Source organism: Nothobranchius furzeri, chromosome 2 (assembly GCF_043380555.1).
Source record: "Nothobranchius furzeri strain GRZ-AD chromosome 2, NfurGRZ-RIMD1, whole genome shotgun sequence".
In the NCBI taxonomy this organism is placed as follows: Eukaryota; Metazoa; Chordata; class Actinopteri; order Cyprinodontiformes; family Nothobranchiidae; genus Nothobranchius; species Nothobranchius furzeri.
Genome location: NC_091742.1, coordinates 87,721,852 through 87,743,813, shown reverse-complemented (window position 1 = coordinate 87,743,813; position 21,962 = coordinate 87,721,852). Strand labels below are relative to the sequence as shown.

At 42.5% G+C, this 21,962-nt stretch overlaps 1 protein-coding gene across 1 annotated transcript; it reads right to left on the bottom strand.

Moving 5' to 3' along the window:
- Positions 1-2,374: 2,374 nt before the first annotated feature.
- Positions 2,375-18,796, bottom strand: LOC139066137 (uncharacterized). The gene is made up of 2 exons (XM_070548155.1): positions 18,257-18,796; positions 2,375-3,716 (listed from the first exon to the last, which is right to left on the bottom strand). Exon 2 carries the CDS (start codon positions 3,712-3,714, stop codon positions 2,806-2,808), a length of 909 nt encoding a protein of 302 aa, XP_070404256.1. The 5' UTR covers positions 3,715-3,716; positions 18,257-18,796; the 3' UTR covers positions 2,375-2,805.
- Between the last annotated feature and the right edge of the window lie 3,166 nt (positions 18,797-21,962).

Here is a 21,962-nt window from a genome sequence, read left to right as displayed (position 1 = left end):
TTCTCGTTCCTGACCCTCAGTCCTATGTAGAAAAAAAACAGTAAACAAAAGTACAGTATATTTCACAGGACAAGTTAACAGAAGTGCTGATACTGCATAGAATACAGTACTGTAAAGCAGTTACTGAAACCGTGCAGATGTTTTTGATATGGTGATATTTGTACAGGACCTATTTTCCAGCCAAAATGTTCTTTCCACACTGTGTTTCGGCTTAGATTTGGCTGTACTGTACTTTGTCCAGCCTCCGTCAGCGTCAGGCTGTGGTTGACAACGTGGTCAACCAGTGCTGCGCGGATCTCATTTGTCAGATTCGGTCCTCTTTGAGCACCTTCTTGTCTTCGTCTTCCTCTTCCTCTTCTTCTACCTCCAGCATGGCCTCCATCTCTTCCTCTGTTGATTCCTCCCCCCCCCCCCCCCCTTCCTCTTCCTGCTCCCTCTCTGTTGGACTTTGGTACTGCATGTTACTTCCGCGATTTAGATCCGGGGCTTTTCATAAAACATTCGGGGCTTGAGCCCAAGTAGCCGGGCCTAACGCTGCCTCTGGTAATGACGCAATGGCCTGTCTTATAAAAGTTACTGAATACTCTTTCCATTGTGCTTGAAGACCAAATGTTAAGTGTGTTTAGTGTTTTGCAAATCATTGTGTGTAGACTTTTGCAACAAGTGTGAGGTCGACAATGTGCTTAAAGATGTGCAAATATGGGCTGATGTTTTGTTTCTTGAGTGTAAGGTTTTGCTAATACTGTACTACTTTTAATTTTAGTCTGCAAGCAATCCAAAAAAACTGTATCCATCCACCCATTTTTATCCGCTTGTCCAGAATTGGGTCGCAGGGGCAGTAGCCTAAGGCAAGAGGCCCAGACTTCCCTCTCCCCAGCCACTTGGGCCAGCTCCTCCGGGGGAATCCCAAGGCGTTCCTTGGCCAGGTGAGAGGCATAGTCCCTCCACCGTGTCCTGGGTCTACCTTTAAGTCTCCTCCCTGTTGGACGTGCCCAGAAAACCTCACCAGGGGGGCGTCCAGGAGGCATCCTGACCAGATGCCCTAGCCACCTCAACTGGATTCTCTCGATGTGGAGGAGCAGCGGGTCTACTCCGAGCCCCTCCCGAATAACCGAGCTTCTCACCCTATCTCTAAAGGAGAGCCCAGCCACTCTTCGGAGAAAACTCATTTTGACCGCTTGTATCCGCGATCTCGTTCTTTCGGTCACTACCCAAAGCTCATGACCATAGGTGAGGGTAGGAACATAGATTGACCGGTAAATCAAGAGGTTCGCCTTCTGACTGAGCTCTCTCTTCACCACAACAGACCGGTACGACGCCCCGCATCACTGCTGATGCAGCACCAATCCGCCTACTGATCTCATGCTCCAGTTTTCCCTCACTTGTGAACAAGACCCCGAAAAAACTGTAAAGACTCAAAAATTAAGTTTTATTTTTTTTGTTTGTCTGAATATTATTTGCATTATGTGCAAACCATCTTTGCTTGCTCCCTAAAAGAGTGTAATAAATAACACAAGGATTATTTTGTAGTATTGGCAGTCCCAGGTGTGATTAAAATACTAGTCCTAATAAAACAGAAAAGCACATAGCTGATTTGAATTCATGCAAAATGTTTTTAACATATTTATTCTGTTGCTTTCACCCATCATTCAAGGGACACACTTGTTCTGATTAAGGTATAAATTCACACTTGTTACTGTTTGTGTAGATTTTAAATGTGCAGAAAGAAAACAACATGTGTCTCATACTCATGTCAGAATCAGAAGGGTTTTAGCGCCATGTGTGTGAGAATCCCATTAGGAAGTTGCTGTGGTACTTGGTGCATGAAAATGAATGATAAGCAAGAATTAGAATTAAGAAATAAATACAATGAGAAGTTACAGGACTGCTTTTACAGTACCCACTGATCCATTTTCAAAGATGAAATGCAGAAAGGGTGCTACGTGACTGTGCAGTTGAGCTGCATTGGTACCTCCACAATAGTACCGATACCCAAAAAGTCTTCAATAACGAGCCACAACAACTTCAGGCCTGTAGCTTTAACACCTCTCATTATAACGTTCATGGAAAGACTAGTGCTGCAACACATCAAGTCCCTTCCTGTACACATGACCGTAAGCCCACCCACAATCAATCAATTATTAGAGAAGCAACAAAGTTATGCACGTCAGTGTAGGTACTGGTCAGAGCGGGTCAGTTCAGGTGCAATCACAACCCAGGGTCATGTGACTGACACAAAGAAGCTGGGATGGACAGGTTGTCGTTCCTGAATCTGACTGCAGAGGGGAAGGAACTGTTTTTTTTTTTTTGGTGAGAGGTTCTGGTCCAAATGGATTGCTTCTACTGCATAAAATGTAAGAAAAAACATGCTGTCTGTATTTGTTTTACACAGTAAAAATCAAGTGAAATTTACAGAATAGGAATGCATTCAGTAGTGATGCTATCATTCATTATTACGATGGACAGAATACACAAATACAAAATAAAGGGCAACTCTACTTTATTTGTAAAGCACCTTACGGGCACGGAGCATGGCACCAAGGCGCCGTACATCAGAAGAATGAAACAGATAAAACCAGCAGACACAATTAAAACCAACAAGCTCAAATGACAGGTAAGAGCATGTGAAACAGCAGCAATAGCTAACTCATAGAGTCAAAAGCCAAATCATAAAAGTAGGTCTTCAGCCTTGTTTTCAAAACCACTACTGATGGAGAGAGCCTAACTGTTCGAGGCAGTGCGTTCTGGCACACATGCAGATTTCTACTTGGACATTCACTACCCCCTTAAACATTTCATCTTCACTTATTGGCTGCCTTTCTTGAAGCTCATTAAATTCCCTGTTCGATGGAGATAAAGCAAAGGTAGCACCAGACTGCAGGGTATGTTAAACCAAAGGTCAGCTGTCATCAGCAAACAATTCAGATTTTCCTTTGCCATAAACTGAATGGCCCAAGCCAGGCACCAGACAAACCTTGGCACCAGTACACCCAGTATGGATATAATGGTGTAAAACGCCCTCAGTTTTGATTGGCCAATCCTCTTGATGCCCCTGCCCTGGTCACATGGCCCTGGACGAATCAGAACGCAGAGAACTGACATGCTGCAGAAGGAGACAACAGTCAGGGCTAGTAATAAATAGACAAAATTTAAAACGTTGTAAAACTTTTCCATCATCACACTGATCCCCACAAAACACCAGAGCCAGACACCGACAGTGATTCGGTTCCTCGTTCTAATTCCTTTGTCACTTTTCAGGTTCTGGTAAGTAACGGGGTGTACAACGGCCAGATAGCGCTCCATGCAGGTCAGAACATGAAAACACACCTCTCCAAACCAGGTGAACGAAAAAAAATACAACCCCACCAAAAACACATGGTACATTTTGCCATACATACCTATAGAGCTAATACAAAACCCAAAGACACCAGTCAGCTCTAGAGTGACCATGTGGTAAGTTAAACAGTCAGTGTGACTCATCGTAGCTGCTAACGACGTAGAGCGCTTGAGCTTCCATTGTTGGACACCATGGCGGAGGATGAAGATGGAGAGGGGGAGGAGTAGGAGAATGCTGGTCAGAAAGTATGCTGAAACCATGTAGGAGCTTGGTCCAGAGATGAAGCACAGAAGGTCTAATGGGAGCTTGGACATGGCTGAAGAATCGTGGGAATGAAGAAATGTTTCATTGCTGCTTGACGAGACGTTCGCTAACATGCCTGGGAAAACAAAACACGAAGTAGCCCATAATTATTGCAGGCAGTCGCACAATGATGGGAAAATCTGCAAAGTGTACTATGACATAAAAAATGTAAAGGTGCAATATGTAAAATAAAATAAGAATAACAGTGTGTGGTCAAATTTGGGTACTGCAGTCTCTTTTATAAATGAGTGTGTAGTTATTAAAGATAAACTGAAATATCGGATGGTCCTAAGTATTCAGACCCTTTGCTGTGAAACTCGTGTATTTAACTTTGTTTTTTTATTTCTCTCTTCTTCGCAGGGTGGCTGGGCTCTGCCTTAGAGAGGAGCTCGGTCATCCGGGAGGGGCTGGAGTAGAACCGCTGCTCCTCCACATCGAGAGAAGCCAGTTGAGGAAGTAATAGTAGTAGTGGGTTTGACTCATTATTCAGTTCACAAATACATTTCACTGTAATAGCAACTTGTTGGTAATTTATAAAGTAGCTTGATATTTTTTTGGAGCGGGCAATTTGCTTCTATTTAATGATTAGCTATGGTAAATGGTCAGTATTTGTAAAGAGCCCAAAGCTGCCAACTCTCACGCACTGAGCGTGAGAAACTCGCATCTGACCCTCTTCACACGCTCTCACGCCACACCTCCAATCTCTCACGCTAAACCAGCGCCTGCGCTCCCCAAACGCGCATCACGCACAGTGTGTAGGGCTTATGAAGAAAACAGATGATATTAATTATAGCATTAGCTACTGAACAACATGCACACAAACAACACTTAAGTATTAATTTAACTGGTGTTATTTCACACACAGAATCCCGTCTGTATAATCCAAGCCGATGTGCATTTCTCCGGTCTGGTTGTGAGATGAGCGGAGCGGCGAGCTCCACCTGCTGTAGATGGGACGGGCATGCCCGGTTCTACCAGAACCGTGAGCTGCGGCTGCGCACGCCGCCAAAATGACATGCTATGTTTAGAAATGTAGCCGCGCGGCCAGCCGATAGTTGACGGAGCTTCAGTCCCGAATGTTTTTCTTTGGTTTTCACTCATCAGCCACAGATCACTCGCTACTCTCGCTCACAGCAAGCTGGGCTTCCTACCGTGGTGACTCACTCACACGTTCCCTCTCCTACATTAGTTTGTGACGTGGTGAATTAAAACATTAGGAATCCTAATGTTTTAATTCACCGCTTCACCTGTTTGTGAGACAACCCTCCTCTATAACCAGGTTACTTGTACCGAAGCCTGGAAAGGCCAAAATTCCTCAAACGTTTTTTCCCCCTACTGGCTGATATGAAATAATGGAATAGAAGAGAGTAGATTGTATTAGTCCCACAGAGGGGACATCCACTTATTACAGCAGCACACACACTTAGAGACACAGATTACAGTAAAACTGATTCCAGCCATGTTTGCTTTGAAAACTTCAATAACTTCATGCTGATGACCCACATGAACATAATCCTGTTTAGTGGATGCAATTACATCAATGAAGTTAGCTTAACATGATAGATTGTTTTTTTCTTGGCAGGAAATAATAACTGGTAATTGTATGAATGACATGATATTTCCCACCCCCCCAGATGGAAATTTAAATAATTTAGATTCTTTATAATTAAAAGTTCCATTTGTGTCATGTAGCTGTAACTCTTTACTGCTGATGGATGGATGGATGGATGGATGGATGGATGGATAGATAGATAGACAGATAGATAGATAGATAGATAGATAGATAGACAGACAGACAGACAGACAGACAGACAGACAGACAGACAGACAGACAGATAGATAGATAGATAGATAGATAGATAGATAGATAGACAGACAGACAGACAGACAGACAGACAGACAGATAGATAGATAGATAGATAGATAGATAGATAGATAATGTGAAGAAGTTCAGGAGACTTTGATGTTAAATTTTCCACACAAAAAAAAAAAAATTTTAAACAAAGGTCAGTTCCCTCTGTAAAGTCAGAGGTACAGAAGAGGATTAGGGTCACTGAAAAGAAAGAAAGAAAAGAAAAAGAATTTTGCCTTTTTTCCCAGAATTCCCTGTAAGAATTCCAAGATTAAAAGTCAGAATTCTGAGAAAAAAGTAAGAATTATCTTTCTTTTCTTTATTTTTTTCTTGTCAGTAGCTCTAATCATCTTCCTTACGGAGTTGAAATAAATAAATAAAATGTAGAGCACAAAAAGTCTCAATATTAATCCCCCCCCCCGCTCTAAAACAGTCGCCGAGTTGTCCGCTCCCATCCCCATGACCCCGTCTCACTCTTTGAAATGTTCAAAAGTTGGCAGCCCTGAGAGCCTTCTTAGGGTCCTACAACCCCCAAGGCAATTCACAACACAATTAGTCATTCACACGCTGGTGGGGATGAGCTACGATGTAGCCACAGCTGCCCTGGGGCACACTGACACTGGCACCACCGGTCCCTACGACCACCTCCAGCAGGCAAGGTGGGTTAACTGTCTTGCCCAAGGACACAACAACAGCATTCTCTAACAAGAGCCGGGATCGAACCTACAACCTTCCAGTTACTTGACAACCCGCTCTACTTCCTGAGCTAGCTCAATGTTAGCTTAGACTGCTTCACCAATATTGGAGTAAAAGGAACATATTCCGTGGCTTCTTAGGGGTCAAAGTAATAACTTCTATCTATTGGCTGTGGTTGTTGACAACCTCGAGGACTCTCTGGTGGTAAACAGTAACCAAGCCCCTCGCTGGCCAGTCTAAAAGGAGAAGTGACCGCCACCCATCTAGTTGAGGACATCTGTTCCAATGTAAACTTCTTCCCAACCAGATTATTGCAAACAAAACAACAAATGTTTTCTTAAGTGTGCATGTTAAAGAATTTCGGTTATCAAGCAGTCTCTAAAGTCCAAAGAAACTTAAGGAGTTTAGAAAGCACAGCTGCAGTTTCTGCTTCATTTAATTCTAAATTTGTCTATCAGATAAACATTTTATTTAAAATATGCAGAATGACTTCCTGATTATTTCCTTATGACTTTTAATGGATCGTTGGTTTAGTGAGCTTCCAATACTTCCTTTTTTTTCTAGTTTAGTTTCTGCTAAATACCCAGTTGGGAGAAAAAAAAGCTTCTTTAATTTTTTTTTTCCCCAAGACAAGCTGAACACCAACCTGATCTGATATTTTTATGAGCTTCCGTCTTCTGCGGCTCTTCACCGTTGGTTGTTCACTCAGATTATTCCGGAGCTGATGTCTTCTAAAGCTACACGCCACCTTTCTGTCGCTTTTTTCAAATCAATGGATTCATTTGCATTGCAAAAACGATGTCTGAATGACACACTGGCCGGGTAAAATGATACCACTGGAACCACAATTCAGCTGCAAACAGGAACTTATATTGACCGAAAGTCATGAAAACACAAAAATGATTATTTTATTTATTATCACAATTCAACATATAAAGTCAGCTTGTATGTATTTACAGAATTAAAGTGCATGCCCACACGTAATTAGATAAAATAAGTTCCTATTTAATTAAAATGGCAATAATATTGCAACAATGTTGTACTCTTAGTGGTGGTGTCCACCCTAGGACTGGTAGATCGGGGTTCAAATCCAGGTCGGGTAATACCACTTTAAAAATGAGACCCAGTGCCTCCCTGGTGACACTCAGCTTTAAGGGGTTGGATTGAAGAGTTAAACCATAAAATAGTTCCTGCCACAGCTGCAGCTCACTGCTCCCCACGAGGATGGGCCGGATACAGAGATGAATTTCTCCAGTGTGTGATGAGTAACAGAACTTTAAGATGGCGACACGTTTACATGCAGTGGCTCAGCGCTCATAAAGCAGCTATTTTTAACTTGTATTCTTGTTTATTTACTAGTGAGTGCAACATCTGGCTATTTGAACCTGAAATACAGTTGAGACGAGCTAATCGGCGTCAGTGTGAAACAAATCAGCGGCGTAGTCGATCACTCTGACTTCCCAAACGAGACCACAAGAACACCGGGTCTCCATGGATTACTCTTCCTGCTGTGAGGCAACAGAGGCGGCGAACGAGCCAGCATACATGCTAGGCTAGCACGAGCTCCACACACACCTCCACTGCCAAGTCTCTTCCTAGCAAGGTAGGATCACTACCAAACAAAATGGAGGAATTAGATCTCACCATATCTGTGTAAAAGGAAATGCTGGACAGCTGTGTCATGATGTTCTAGATGTGGATTCATCCAACTGTCCCAGAGGACTCACTTCAGCTAGCAGGCTGCACCACACACTGCGCCAACAGGACCAACGTAACAAGAGGTGGAAATGGACTTGATCATGTTTATAGCAGTGTTTTAGAGCAACAGCTCTCACTACCTAGGTCAGTCCGACCACATCTCCCAGTTTTTACCTCCAGCATACAGACCACTCATCAGAAAAGCAAAACCAGAGACCAGAGTGGTTTAGGTGTGGCCGGAAGTAGCATCAGAAGAGTTACAGGACTGCTTTGACAGTACCCCCATTTTCAGACAAAATGCAGGAAGGGTGTTACGTGACTGTGCAGCTGAGCTACATTGGTACCTCCACAATAGTACACATACCCAAAAAGTCTTCAATAACGAGCCACAACAACTTCAGGCCTGTAGATTTAAAACCTCTCATTATAACGTTCATGGAAAGACTAGTGCTGCACATCAAGTCCCTTTCTGTACACATGACTGTAAGCCCACCCACAACACCAACTCCATCATTAAGTTTGCTGATGATACAACTGTGGTGGGCCTGATCAGACAGGGATATGAGTCAGCAGACAGGGAAGAAGTGCAGCAGCTGGTGGACTGGTATACAGCTGAACCCTGAACACCAACAAAACCAAAGAAATCATCATTGACCCAAGAAGGAAAAAGGTGGAGCACAAGTCACTCACAATAAACGAGGAGCAGGTGGAGAGGGTGCCACAGTTCAAGTTCCTAGGCACAAACATGTCAGAGGACCTCACATGGACATAACACCAAATGTCTTATGAAGACGACACAACAACGACTCTACTTTCTTAGGGCTCTCACTGCTCCATCCACTGATCTCAGGCTCAGGGGGAGAGAGGTCCAGGGTCTGGGGGCCACAGCAGCAATGATCTGTCACTTTTGGTCTTTAGCCTGGTGCTGCACAACCAGTAGACTTTGGTCACTGGACCTCAGGGACCTGCTTTGGGGTGTTTTTATTTGAATCATGAAAATAAATCACATCACATAGATACGTTGTTTCATATACCCTTTTTATTCAAAATGAATGAAGAGTACTGATTTGTTCTTTATTTTTTTCTTCATATTTGCAAAACAGTAATGATTTGGTAAGTTTTCTGTCCGTTTTTCTTGTGGTACTCATCAACAGCTGTTCTAACAACACACTAATTTCCCTGCCCTGTGGAGAAACAACAGAGGCAACACCAAACTGCTGGGCAGGTCAAACCAGACATCAGACGTCATCAACAAACAAGTTTCAGCTTGCTCTGATGCCTCCTGCACTAACCAGATGAGACCCAAAGCAAACCGGACTGTCAGCACTCCCAGAATGACCATGACGCTGTAGAATGCCCTCCGCATTGTCACCCTACTACTACACCCACATCGCTCCCCTGGGACTGGACGAATCAAAACCAGGAGAATAGAGATGTTGCAAAAGAAAATGACTGGTAGGGATGTGACCATAACGCAGAAACTCAGGACCAGGCAAACGGTCTCCATCATCACCAAAGGCATAATGACAAGGCACAGCAGCCAAATTCCGCCAATGGTGATGATTTGGATTCTGATCCATCTTTGGTTTTTCAGGCTCAAGTAGATGATGGGATGAACAACTGCCAGGTAGCGCTCCACACAGGTCAGGACATGGAAGAACGTCTCTCCACTCCAGGTGAAACAAAAGAAGTAAAACCCCACAATCAAAATGTTGTGTGTTTCAGTGATGATGCCAAAGAAACACAAGAAGCAACCACAGACCCCAACAAGCTCGATCATGACTACGTTATAGGCGAAGCAGTCAGAGTGACTCATCATTGCTGAGGAAGAGGAGAGCTTCCAGTTCCACTGCTGTAGACCAATGTAAAGGATAAAGAAGCTCAAAGGGAGAAGGATGATGATCTTCGTGATGATGAAAGAGGTGAAGATGAAGGAACTTTCTGCATAGATGAAACAATACAATTCTAAAGGATGCTCGAGGTTGGAGAGGTTAGGACGAAGAACGGAGACGCTCCAGGGTGATGAGATGTTTCCCGACATTTCTAGAGATGACACAAAAGTCTGTCAAATCTTCACACATTTATTTGTACTCATCCATCCTTTACATTCTGGCTGCATTTATGTATTTGTGTTAGTTTTCAAAGGAAATGCATTTATAACCCCAGTTTTAGCACTATCATCTTTTTCTGCCCTTTTTGAGTTCTCACGTAGAGTTCCTAAGTAGCTATAAAAGCTATAGTCATCCTATTAATTTCACCTTTAATTAAAATAAAAGAGCAGTGAAGTAAATAACCTATTTGTTGGTTTAAGGACTTATTTTATACAAATAAGCCAACTGAATTAACTACCCAAAGCATCTCTAAAATTCATTCAAATTCATTGTTAGTTTGTGATTTATTGATCATGTCAAAAACAAATAGGAAAGCAAACCTTTTCTGTGTTTTTAGCTGATGTTTTGGTCCCCTTTTGATTCTTAACAAGGAAGAAATCAGAGTTTCCCTGGCTGGTTGCTGCTCAGCTCCTCTCCTGAGTCCCAGCACATGCAACTCAGTGTGATTTGTTTGCAGTTAAACAACCACATGACAAGGACAAATTGGTTCTGTTATTTAAAGCGTATTATTAGTATAGCGAAACTTGCAAATTAGTGAGACGTTCATCCAGGACAGGGCAAGTTTAGTTGGAGTGGAAATATTCACCCAGTGAGAGAAAAGGGACCGTAAACCTGGAAACTATATAAAAAAATAAGGTTGGTGTTTTTATCTTGATTTTATTTTGTTTCTGCTTTGAAGAATTGCTAAACTGACAATAATTATTTTCACTATTGGAAAAAATCAAGCGCTAATAAAAAATCTGATCATCAAAAGACCATTGCAATAGTCCAGCGTGCTAGAAGTGAACACACGAATACGTTTCTCTTGGGTTTATCTGGACATGAGACCCCTGAGTCGTGCTTCTTGATGATAAAACGCTGATCTAGTTATGGCCTTAATATAACCAGTGAAGCTCAGGTCTGAATCAATTATGACACCAAGATTTCTAACCTTGGTCTTCTGGAGCAAAGATGAGCAATAACCTCCATCCTATCCTTCTTATTTCCAAAGACAATAACTTCAGTCTTGTCTTTGTATAACTGGAGGAAGTTAGACTGCATCCAGTTAATGAAGTAGCTTTCCAGAGTTTTCTCCCTTCAGAAATGATGTATGATTTTTCATAAATCTGTAAAAGTGATTATCTTATCATAATAATTTCCCTCTGGGATTAATAAATTATCTTTGAGTTTGAATTGAATGGATATACTGTCATATAATGTAAGCAATACGTCTTTTTTATTTTTTGCTAAGCACGCCCCCTGCCCCACAGAGCTCCATGCAATAGGAAACTGAGCGACCAAATAGAAGTAACCAATAGCGTTAGACTACCACTTACATGTTTAAAATTTAAGGAAGTACCTTGGCTGATGCAGAGTTGATGACATTTTCACGGAAGAGTAACCCCAAAATTCCACTATCCGCTCCACTCCGCTCCGGCACGAACTCCGCAGCAAAATCGGTCCCGTTGTAGTCAATCAGAGCTGTTCCACTACTGCGGACGTGTGGCGCAGTGCGCCGCCCGCCGTTCCGCCATCCAGCAAAAATAGGATTGATTCTTTTTTGCCGGACGCCGGAGCACCTCCGCAGTCAATGGACAGAAATCACAACCGCCCAACAGGAAAGGGAGCAAGCACAACTTCCGTTATTTCACAATAAATCGATAAACAAAAAGCGATTTTTGTTTCATATGCACAGGTTTAACAACTTTTAACAACTATCAATGGCGGCTGAACTTTAAATGCACAAAAATAAGCCATAAATACAGTTTCTACTATCAAAGCAGTCACACTTTGTTGATCCAAGCACTGCTGATCTCTCAACACAAATGATGGGCAGATTAAACAGTTCATTTCGATGCTTCTCCCACACAGCGGGTGTTTGGATCTAACTTCCGTGTTCATTGCTGTATCGCAAGATCTCTAAAATCCCATGCATGCCTGTTTGCGCACCTCAGGTCTCCGCACCGGAGCGGAGCCGTTGTAGAGTGGGTACCAGTAAAAATTGAGTTTGGAAGCGAGCGGCTGCGGAAGGCGGGGGCTGAGCGGAGGTAGTGGAATTTTGGGGTAAGTCTCTAAAATATAAATATATGAGAACGCAACATGACATGAGAATAATACTTGTAAAACGATGTGTTTTAGCTCTGTTTGTCCGCTAGAGAAGCACATTTATAAACAAGAAACGTGAAGTCGCCATCTTAAAAAAAAAAAAAAAAACATTGAGAGACAATTTGTGTGATATGCTTGTCAGCTGCTAGATAGTGCCATCGGATATGAGAAATACTCCGGAAAGAGACTTTAACTTGCGCCACACACTGAGAGTGAGTCTAGAGGACTACAGTCATTAGGTGATATATAGGTAGATCTGGGTGCTATCTGCATAACAATGACACTTTTGAGGAAAAATCCCTCAAAACAATGAAAATAAAGCAACAATTGTAGTAAAGGGAACTTGAGAGGACAGTGTAATATTTGGTGCTTGTAAAGCTTCATAGATAGTGTCATGACTGTGGGGAGTTTCAAACAATAATCAAGCCATCAAAGAGTTCTTGTATATTACAATGGCTGTTGGCAGGAAGGATCTCCAGTAGCGGTCAGTGTTGCAGTACTCTGGGGCTGACACCATCTGGACCTGCAGCCTTGTTCCTGTTCAGTCTCTCCAGCGGTCTCTTCACCTGACTTCTAGAGACAGATAGGTGGGAGGGGGAGGTAAATGGGGCAGCAGCATCTCCTGACTTGGTTGAAGACAGATTTATAGAACCAGAAGAGTCCATGACTGTGTTGGAGGACAAAAGAGCTGGCGTGTGACAGGAAATGTTGGATCAGAGGAGGATGGGATGTCTGACTGGCTGGGGACAGGCAAGGAGGATGCTGGGTTTGTTCCTGAACTGAACCTATTGAAGAACTTGTTCAGTTCATTGGCTGTGTCCAGGCTGCCATCTGTGCAATCCTTCCTCTGCTTGAAGCCTGTGATCTTCTTCATCCCTGACCAGACATCTCTGATATTGTTCCTCTGTAGTTTGTTCTCCAGCTTCTTCCTGTATGCCTCCTTGCTGTCTCTGATCTTGATCTGCATTTGCTTCTGTATACTCCTCAATAATTCCCTGTCTCCCTCCTTGAAGGCTCTTTTTTCTCATTTAGCAGATTCTTCAGTTCACTGGTGATCCAGGGTTTGTTATTAGCGAAGCATCTCACTGTTCTGGTGGGTATGATGTAGTCTACACAGAAGTTTATATAGTCAGTGACACATCCAGTCATGGCATTGATGTCCTCTTCATAACCTTGGAAGAGAGTCATCCAATCTGTCATCTCAAAACAACCCTGCAGGGCTTCTTCAGCGTCCTGGGACCATTTTCTCACAGTTCTTCTTGTCACAGGTTGCCTCTGAACAAGTGGATTGTATTCTGAGCAGAGAAAAACAAGATTGTGATCTGATTGTCCTAGAAGAGGTCTTGTTTTGGACATGTATGCATTCTTTACATTTGCATAACACAAATCCAATGTCTTGTTTTCTCTGGTGGAGCAGCTGACAGACTGTTGAAATGTTGGAAGTGTAGCAGAGAGTGAGGCATGATTAAAATCACCAGATATAGCCACAAATGCATTGGGATGCTGGGTTTGTAGCTTAGCGACAACGGAACTGATGACATCACATGCACTTTCAGCAATGGCTGAAGGTGGAATATAAACAGTTGCCAAGACAACACTGGTGAACTCTCTTGGCAAATAATATAGGCAACAACTTACTGCCAAGAGTTCAACATCTGGGCTGCGGAGATGACATTTCACTGAAACGTGACCTGGATGGAACCATCTGTTGTTGACAAGCACTGCCACTCCACCTCCTTTTCTTTTCCCGCTCCTCTTCAGATCTCTGTCTGCTTGTACAGTCAGGAATCCTGGCAGAGATATGCTGGAATCTGGGATATGGTCCTGCAGCCAAGTCTCAGTAAAACACATAACACTGCACTGCCGATACTCTGGCTGAGTCCTTGAAAGGGCTTGGAGTTCATCCATCTTGTTGGCCAGTGATCTCACATTGCCCATTATGATCGATTGAAGAAATGGTTTGAATTTCCTCTTTCTCTGTCTCCGTTTTGCTCCCGCTCTGCACCCACGCTTCTTGCGTTTTAGCTCATTTGGGATTTGTGGTTTCAGTTGAGGTATTATTTCAGCCTTCCCAATGTTAATCAGCTGCTCCCGATTGTAAACCAGCTTATTGCCATGGTTACGCATCATAACAAATGCTCAAAAAGTGAAAAAAAGCAGTAAAAATTCTCTAAGCTTCACAGCACCAGAAACAGAAAAGTAAAATGTCCAAACAAATACTGTTTTTCTTGAGAAACTAGAAGAAAAATATCAAAAAAGGCAAAACTTATAGTCAACAGAGCTACTCCAACATGCAGCCACCCAGAGCAGCGCAGTTCCAGAATCGAGAATATGCTGGAAATTGGCCCTCCAAAAGAGTTCAGATGAAGGCAACTGGACTTATTTGGTTTCTTGAAGATGTTTCACTTCTCATCTGAGGACCTTTGGCAATTCTAACAGGAATTTGGGAGGGTCAGGCTTATAAGCTGTAGCTGTCTATTGTTTCTTAATGGGCAGAAACTAGCAACAATAGACAGCTACAGCGTATTTATTTGATTTTTTGTTTATTCTTTATTTAACTAGGAAGGTCCCATTGAGATTAAATACCTAGTTTTCAATGCATTATGTACAAAATTACTGAAAGCAGTTACAACCGAGGGTATCCCCTCAGGGCAAATAAGATTGACCCTCCCATCTTCCAGTTAGAATTGACAAAGCTCCTCAGATGAGAAGCTGGAGTTTGGAGAGTGAGATAGATAGATCTGTACGTCTATGAGACGTTGATTACCTGGTGGGTATGATCTAAAAAGGACGCCTACAACAACCTCATTTGGACCACAATTAACCCATATCTGGAGGTCCTGGAGACATCAACATAGGACGTCGACAAGACATTGTTTAAATCTATGTGTCTGGCATCACAATTTGCACCTTCAGGGAAAAAGATTGGATGTGTGGAAATGACCTGGAATAGACATCACTGCGACGTGTTGGGTGACATGAGAAGGACGTCCACAACAACCTTCTTTGTACCAGAATTTGCCCATATCTGGAGGTCCTGGAGATGTCCATACAGGACATTAAGAAGATGTTTATTTTAGACGTAATCTGGCATCACAATCTGCATCAGGCCAGAACTGGACATACAGATCTACTATATATCCAAATGTGGATCTCTGGGGCTTTGAACTCCTCCATCTTCCAAGGATCTTTGTGCGTGTCACAAGCCCCCGCATGCCAGAACCACAGGAGGTAATAAAAGAGATCTCAAAGGAAGAGGTCACAATGGGAGAAGTCACATGGGAAGTAAAGATAAGCGGGAGCCTGCTGATGCGAGTGGAATCAGGCAGGTGAAAACGAGGAGTGGGCCAACTGAAGGAAGCATCACAGGATGCGAAGCCCTTCGAGGGGGAGTTTGAACTTTGGGTGAACCTGAAACCATCTTACAAAAGACAATGATCACATTGTTTGGCTGTTTTGTGATTGACTGATATATGTAATGCAAATTGCTTCACTCTGAAAAGTGCTTGCAACATGAAAATGCTAGACAATGGAAAATGCTTTGCTTTGCAGTTTTTAGAATGATATACAAAAGCAGTTAGAAGTAGTTAGATGACAGTGGCAGCGACAGTTGCAGGAACAGGAGAGCAGTTGTTCTCAGGGAGAGATTTAGAAGCAGCATCCTCGTAAGGGGATATTTAGTCTTAGCTTTACGCTTTTTGCAGTTTTGATTTTGAAATATTTTTTATAAGGATTCTATTTCTCATACCAAATCAGATTACCACTCCAGTCTCATCAACTAGAACAACGGAAACTCCAAAACTCTCTTTTCAGTCCTCCATCAAATTTTCAATTCTCCCTCTATACTACCCCATCACTTCTACTCCACTGACACCTGCAATAGCATCCTTTCCTTTTTTAACCATAAAATCAACCAAATCCACCAGAGTCTTAGCCCGGCTGACCCCCACGCACTTCCCCCTGACGATCTCACATCCTTCTCAGACTTCTCAGTTCCTGACGCCTCTTATATCTCAGATTTAATATGCAAATCCAAGCCCACCAGCTGTCACTTTGACCCCCTCCCATCTTCCCTGGTTAAATCCTGCCTCTAATCCCTGTTACCCTTCATTTGCTCCATCATTCATGCCTCCCTCCGGACTGGAATCGTTCCCTCAGCCTTTAAAAGTGCAGCTCTAACCCCGTTTCTCAAAAAGCCCGGCTCAGACCCCAACAATTTCAATAACCTTCGCCCCATCTCCAATTTACCATTTATCTCTAAAGCCCCCTTCGGACAGAACATGAAAAACGGAAATGTTCCGGACTCTGTCCGTAAGACCATTGTGTCTGAATACAAACATCCGGATAACGTGTTTCGGAATTTATCCGGACGAAACCCTTAGTAACAGGTCCGGGCTTGTTACGGACAGGGTGGCTGATTCAGACTGGTGAGGTAAAGTTCCGGACAAGGGGAAGGGGGAGGAGGAGGGGACCGGGGGGCGCTGTGCACACCTAGATAGCCCGCTGCTGTAGCATGCGGCGAACCATGGCAGCTCACCTCCTACGGTACCACCTAGACACGCGACGGAGCGCTTCACACCGCTTCAGTGATTCCTTTAACCATTGAGCTTCATCATCCAGGTCTCTTATGCGTCTTCGTGTGCACAGAATTATGCTTAAGCGCCTCGTGATTTTTATCTTGAGAGGCGCTATAGAAATGATATTTTCTTCTTCTTCTTAACATGAGTCCGATTTCCCCCCCCCCCCCCCCCCCATCCCACCCCCCGCCGCCGTCAGACATCTGGAACTTTTCCATGCTGTGTGAACGCAGCCGAAAGGACAAGTTCCGGTACAAAAGTGGTGTGTCTGAAAACACAGTTCCGGTTAAAAATCGGATTGAATTGTCCACAAATGTTCCAGAATGTCTATCTGAAAAGGGCTTAAGATACTTGAAACAGTTGTTGCTAACCAACTACCCAGCAACTCCCTCTACGAAGTCTTCCAGTCTGGTTTCCGCCCCAACACAGCACAGAAATGGCTCTGATCAAAATCACAAACGACCTCCTTCTAGCAGCAGACTCAGGCCAGATTTCCATCCTTATCCTACTCGATCTCAGTGCAGCAGTTGACACCATCACACACACAGTTGTACTAGACTATCCACCACCAGCATTTCAAAAACTTGGTTCAAATCATATCTATCTAGTCGCACTCAATTTGCCCAACTGCGCACCTTCCACTCTAACACCAAGCCAGTTACCTCTGGAGTTCCTCAGGGCTCAGTCTTAGGTCCCCTTCCCTTCACAATCTACTTACTCCCACTTCGCAATATCTTCAGGACATTTAATATTCATTTTCACTGCTACGCCGATGACACCCAGCTCTACTTCGCTACCCAACCAAACCCCCTGCTCTGTCACGATCTTGGCTCTTGGCTTGTCTCTCTGCGCTGTATCCAGCATAAATAACTAGAGGTGTGAATCTTCACTTGTCTCCCGATTCGATTACGATTATTGGGTCAACAATTCAATTCGATTCGATATCCCGATGCATCACGATTATTTCATATTGATTTGTTTTCATCGATAAATAGAAGATGTCAGATAATTGCTTTTTATTTTTTTAATCTAAAACGTAATTGACACAACCTGCCATCCCTCAAAAGCTCTCCATCCACAACAGGTTAGGACAAAACATTTTAAACATTTAAGAAGATTTAACAAAGTAAAACATCTGTTTCCTCGTTCAACACCACACCTCAGGCTGAGAAAAACACGCTTTACAAAATCTCACAAAATCTAAAAAAAGTACTGAAACCCTACAGGACACATAATGTAATAATAAAATACATAATGGGTTCATATATGAGTGTTTAATGTCTCTGAGCAGCTCTAGAGTCAGATATTTATGCCACAGTTGAAGGGTGTCAGAAATAACACCAAATGAAATGTTTGACTCAATTTCTTTTGAACCCAGTGGTTCATTTCTGAAATGTTGGAGAATGAATCAAGTTCTGTTTGATGCAGAAAATAATAAAACATAAAACAAATTCTACACTTCCAATAATATTTAAGATGTGTGTTTTATTCTTCCTGATAATAACACCAGCAGAAGGCTGTGGGCTGGATTAGGATTAAATTACCCAGCTGATGGATCTCCTTCACTAACCAGCTAACTACAAACCTTTCCACTTACCTGTCCCGTGGGACCCTCACCATGTGACCCTCATGTCCATGCTGTCTCTGGAGGAGCAGATAGGAGACAAGACCTCCTGTAACCTAAAATGGACCAAAGCTTCCTCCCAGTTTCTCTGTAAACTGAATTTAACATCAGTTTATCATCATGAAACAAAAGAATAAAGTGGAACAAGAACTTCTATCTTCTATCTCTCTCTCCTTTTAACTTCTCCGTGTCCCTAAATAAAGGAGACAGACGATCACGCTGCAGCCGCTGTCACTGACCCCGCCCCCTCCCCAAAACCGGATCTCCCTACATTACAACAAGCAGTCTGACTGAGCGCTTCCAGGAGAAATAATAATTAAATTATGAAAATAATAACGCGTGTTTGGATCATCGGTTTGGAGGAGCGTCCTCCGATCCTCTCTCTTGTGTGAGCAGGCAGTGTCTCTCTCTCTCTCTCAGTCACTGATCGAGCGAGCGGAGCGTGCCGCGTGACAACCCGCTCAATTAACATAATTCACGGCCCAAATCCAACAGAACCGGTCGGGCTGATTCGGTTCCGATTTGGTCTCGGGTGACAACTCTAACGCTCAGCCCTGCAGTACCACATTAAGGCGGAGGTAAAAGTGGAGGACGCTCACTGACAGATTTGGATGCTGCTCTGGTGCCGCCGTTAAAAAAACAAAACTACATTCCACTATAATCGATTATGGCGTACTCTTCTACGATGCAGAATCGTTTATGTCCGCATCCCGATGCATCGATTATTTGATTATTTTCCTCAGCTCTATAAATAACTGCACTGACTTTGCTCCTGTGTGGTTCATTTTAGGATATAAAAATACCCAACAATAAGAATAATAATAATAAAAGTCTTAGTAATAATAATAGTCATAATAAAAGTAATAATAATAATAATATTTTTGAAAAGACAAAGCAGATAAAAGCAAATTTATTTTTGTCATTGCCAAATCTTTCTTTCTCTAAATACTCCAGCACTGCAACACAAACATATAGCAAACTCGTTCTGAGGGTGAGGACCCAGACTTTGGATTTTTTTTTTCTCTTTTACAGTCCTTGTTATTACTTATGCATGACTGAATGAAAATAAATTGTTTTATCTTTATATTATTAAATACTTTCTAGTTATTTTAAAATTTTTATTTTACATTTTTTTCTTTGTAAAAGCGAATATGCCAATTGCATGTGTTAATAGCAGAATAAATGGCGTGAATCATAGTTTAAATGCTTTATGTGTAAACAAGAAATACCATACAAGATTATACACAGATAAAATACAGCAGTACATACTAACACATCATCCACAGCGTTATAGATATGGTCTGCAGGCTTGTGTGAATGTGGGCGCTATGTTTTCAAACCACTATAACAAAGTTAATGTGTGTCATTTTGTTTAGGTAAAATAACCACATTTAGTTAATGACATTATATACACATCATTTGAATCTTTTTCATATTAAACCAACAGACTTGTAAAGTCAACAACAGCTGGACTGTGACTGCAGTTTGCATATGTTACTAAAAAAGTACAGCGATAAGCCTAAATTATTTACTAACTGAAATTTTTGCTGTTAGTATTAGAGAGGTCCTGTTCTGATATCGAAAGTAATTCGATACTGGCCCAAAAACACTGTATCGGATTACATCGGACTGCATCAAAAATCTCCAATGTATCCACTCCATTAAGGTCCACATTTTTCCAACCAATGGTTAAAAATATCGTCATTTTTTTCATACATACTGTTATTGGCTCTTGTTCTCCAATTGAGTGATATTGCTTGATCAAGCCTTTCATACATTCCACACTACAATAAAGGTAAATGTATGTATGATTAGTGTTGATATTGGATCAGATTAATATCGATATTGGTCTGTTATTGAAATGTTATGTTTTATTATTATGATTAGGTTTTTCATTACCCAGATATGTTACTTTTGCTCATCTTGTTACTTCCTTACAACTCAGACACTGTGACCTCTTCCTTACTCACTCCCACACACACACACACACACACACACACACACACACACACACACACACACACACACACACACACACACACACACACACACACTGTCTTATCTCTCTGTTCTTGTATAAATAAATCTCTCAGGGCAGCATCTCCTTGCAGTTTTGTGAGTCTCACTTTGTGAGCAGATCTGCCCCGATTGCAATACGGTAAACGTGTGGTTAATAATAATAATAATAATAATAATAATAATTTTTATTTATAATGCGCTTGACATTACAGAAGTAATCTCAAACTGCTACAGAGTATAGGGGACAGGTATAAGGTGCACAGCTAGTTAAAAACACAGTAAAAATTTCAGAAATGCTACCAAGTTAAAATAGTCCCCAGAAGTAGATAAAACCCATCAAAGAAATCATTACAGTACAACACAATACAGTTAAACATACAATAGGTCATTGTGCTCTAGAAAGCCTTATCAAACTAAAAGGTCTTGAGGCCTTTTTTGAAAACCTCCACAGATAGACAGGAGCATTTTCATGGATGCACTCGTGGGTAAAAAGGCCAATTTTGTACTGAATTCGATATTGCATGGGCAGCCAATGAAGTGATCTCAGAACAGGAGTGATATGATCATATTTGCGTCTCCTCATCAGGACCCGGGCAGCCGAGTTGTGGATGTGCTGGAGCTTTGTCTGCTCTTGCCGGGGGCCCCAACGAGGAGGGCATTACAATAGTCCAACCTGGAGGAGATAAATGCATGGACCAGCTTCTCTGCATCTGGCTTGAAAAGAGAGGGACGGAGTTTCGCTATATTTTTGAGGTGAACAAAGAGACCTTGCAGAGGTGGCGGATGTGGGTGTCAAATGTAAGATTTGAATCTAGTCTGATACCAAGATTTGTAGGAAAGGGGAATGTCATGACCAAAAATGGAAATACTACTAAGGGAGGGAGACTGTGTTTTATGTGTAGTGCCGATAATGATAGCTTCAGTTTTATTGCTGTTTAGTTGAAGAAAGTTTGCAGCCATCCATGCCTTCATCTCCTCCAGCAGACCTGAAGTGCAGTTGGGAGATTTTTAGGTGTAGTGGAGTCCATTTTCATGTATAACTGAGTGTTGTCTAGGGATGAGCCGGATACTCGTTTCAGACGGGTATCCGGTACGGATAACGCATTTTTGACGAATACGAGCATGAAACGAGTAAAACGAGTCATTATCTGTAATCGTGCTGAAGGAAAATCTTTATTGGGTAACTGACTGTCTTCATGTTCTGTGATTGGCCAGTCACATAGAGCGCCCGCCCCTCCCTACACACAAAACTCTCTAGCTGACCGGGAGCGCAGCCCGGTACACCGGCCGGCTCATCCACGCACACACACAGACAGTAACGGATCTCGCTGTGATTGCTTCACTGTTTCTCACGTTTCTTCAGTGCTCCCTAGGTTTTCTTCAGCTCGCCTCTTTTTCGGTTGAATATTTAAAGTTACTTTTTTCGTAACTGACATGGTGCATTTGACAAGACAGAGCTGACGTGCTGTTGTCACTACCTCCGCTCCGGTCGGGTTTTTTATTTTTTTTTATCTCTCTCTCTCTCTCTCTCTCTCTCTCTCTCTCTCTCTCTCTCTCTCTCTCTCTCTCTCTCTATCTCTCTCTCTCTATCTCTCTCTCTCTCTCTCCCCCTCTCTCTCCCTCTCTCTCCCTCTCTCTCTCTCTCTCTCTCTCTCTCTCT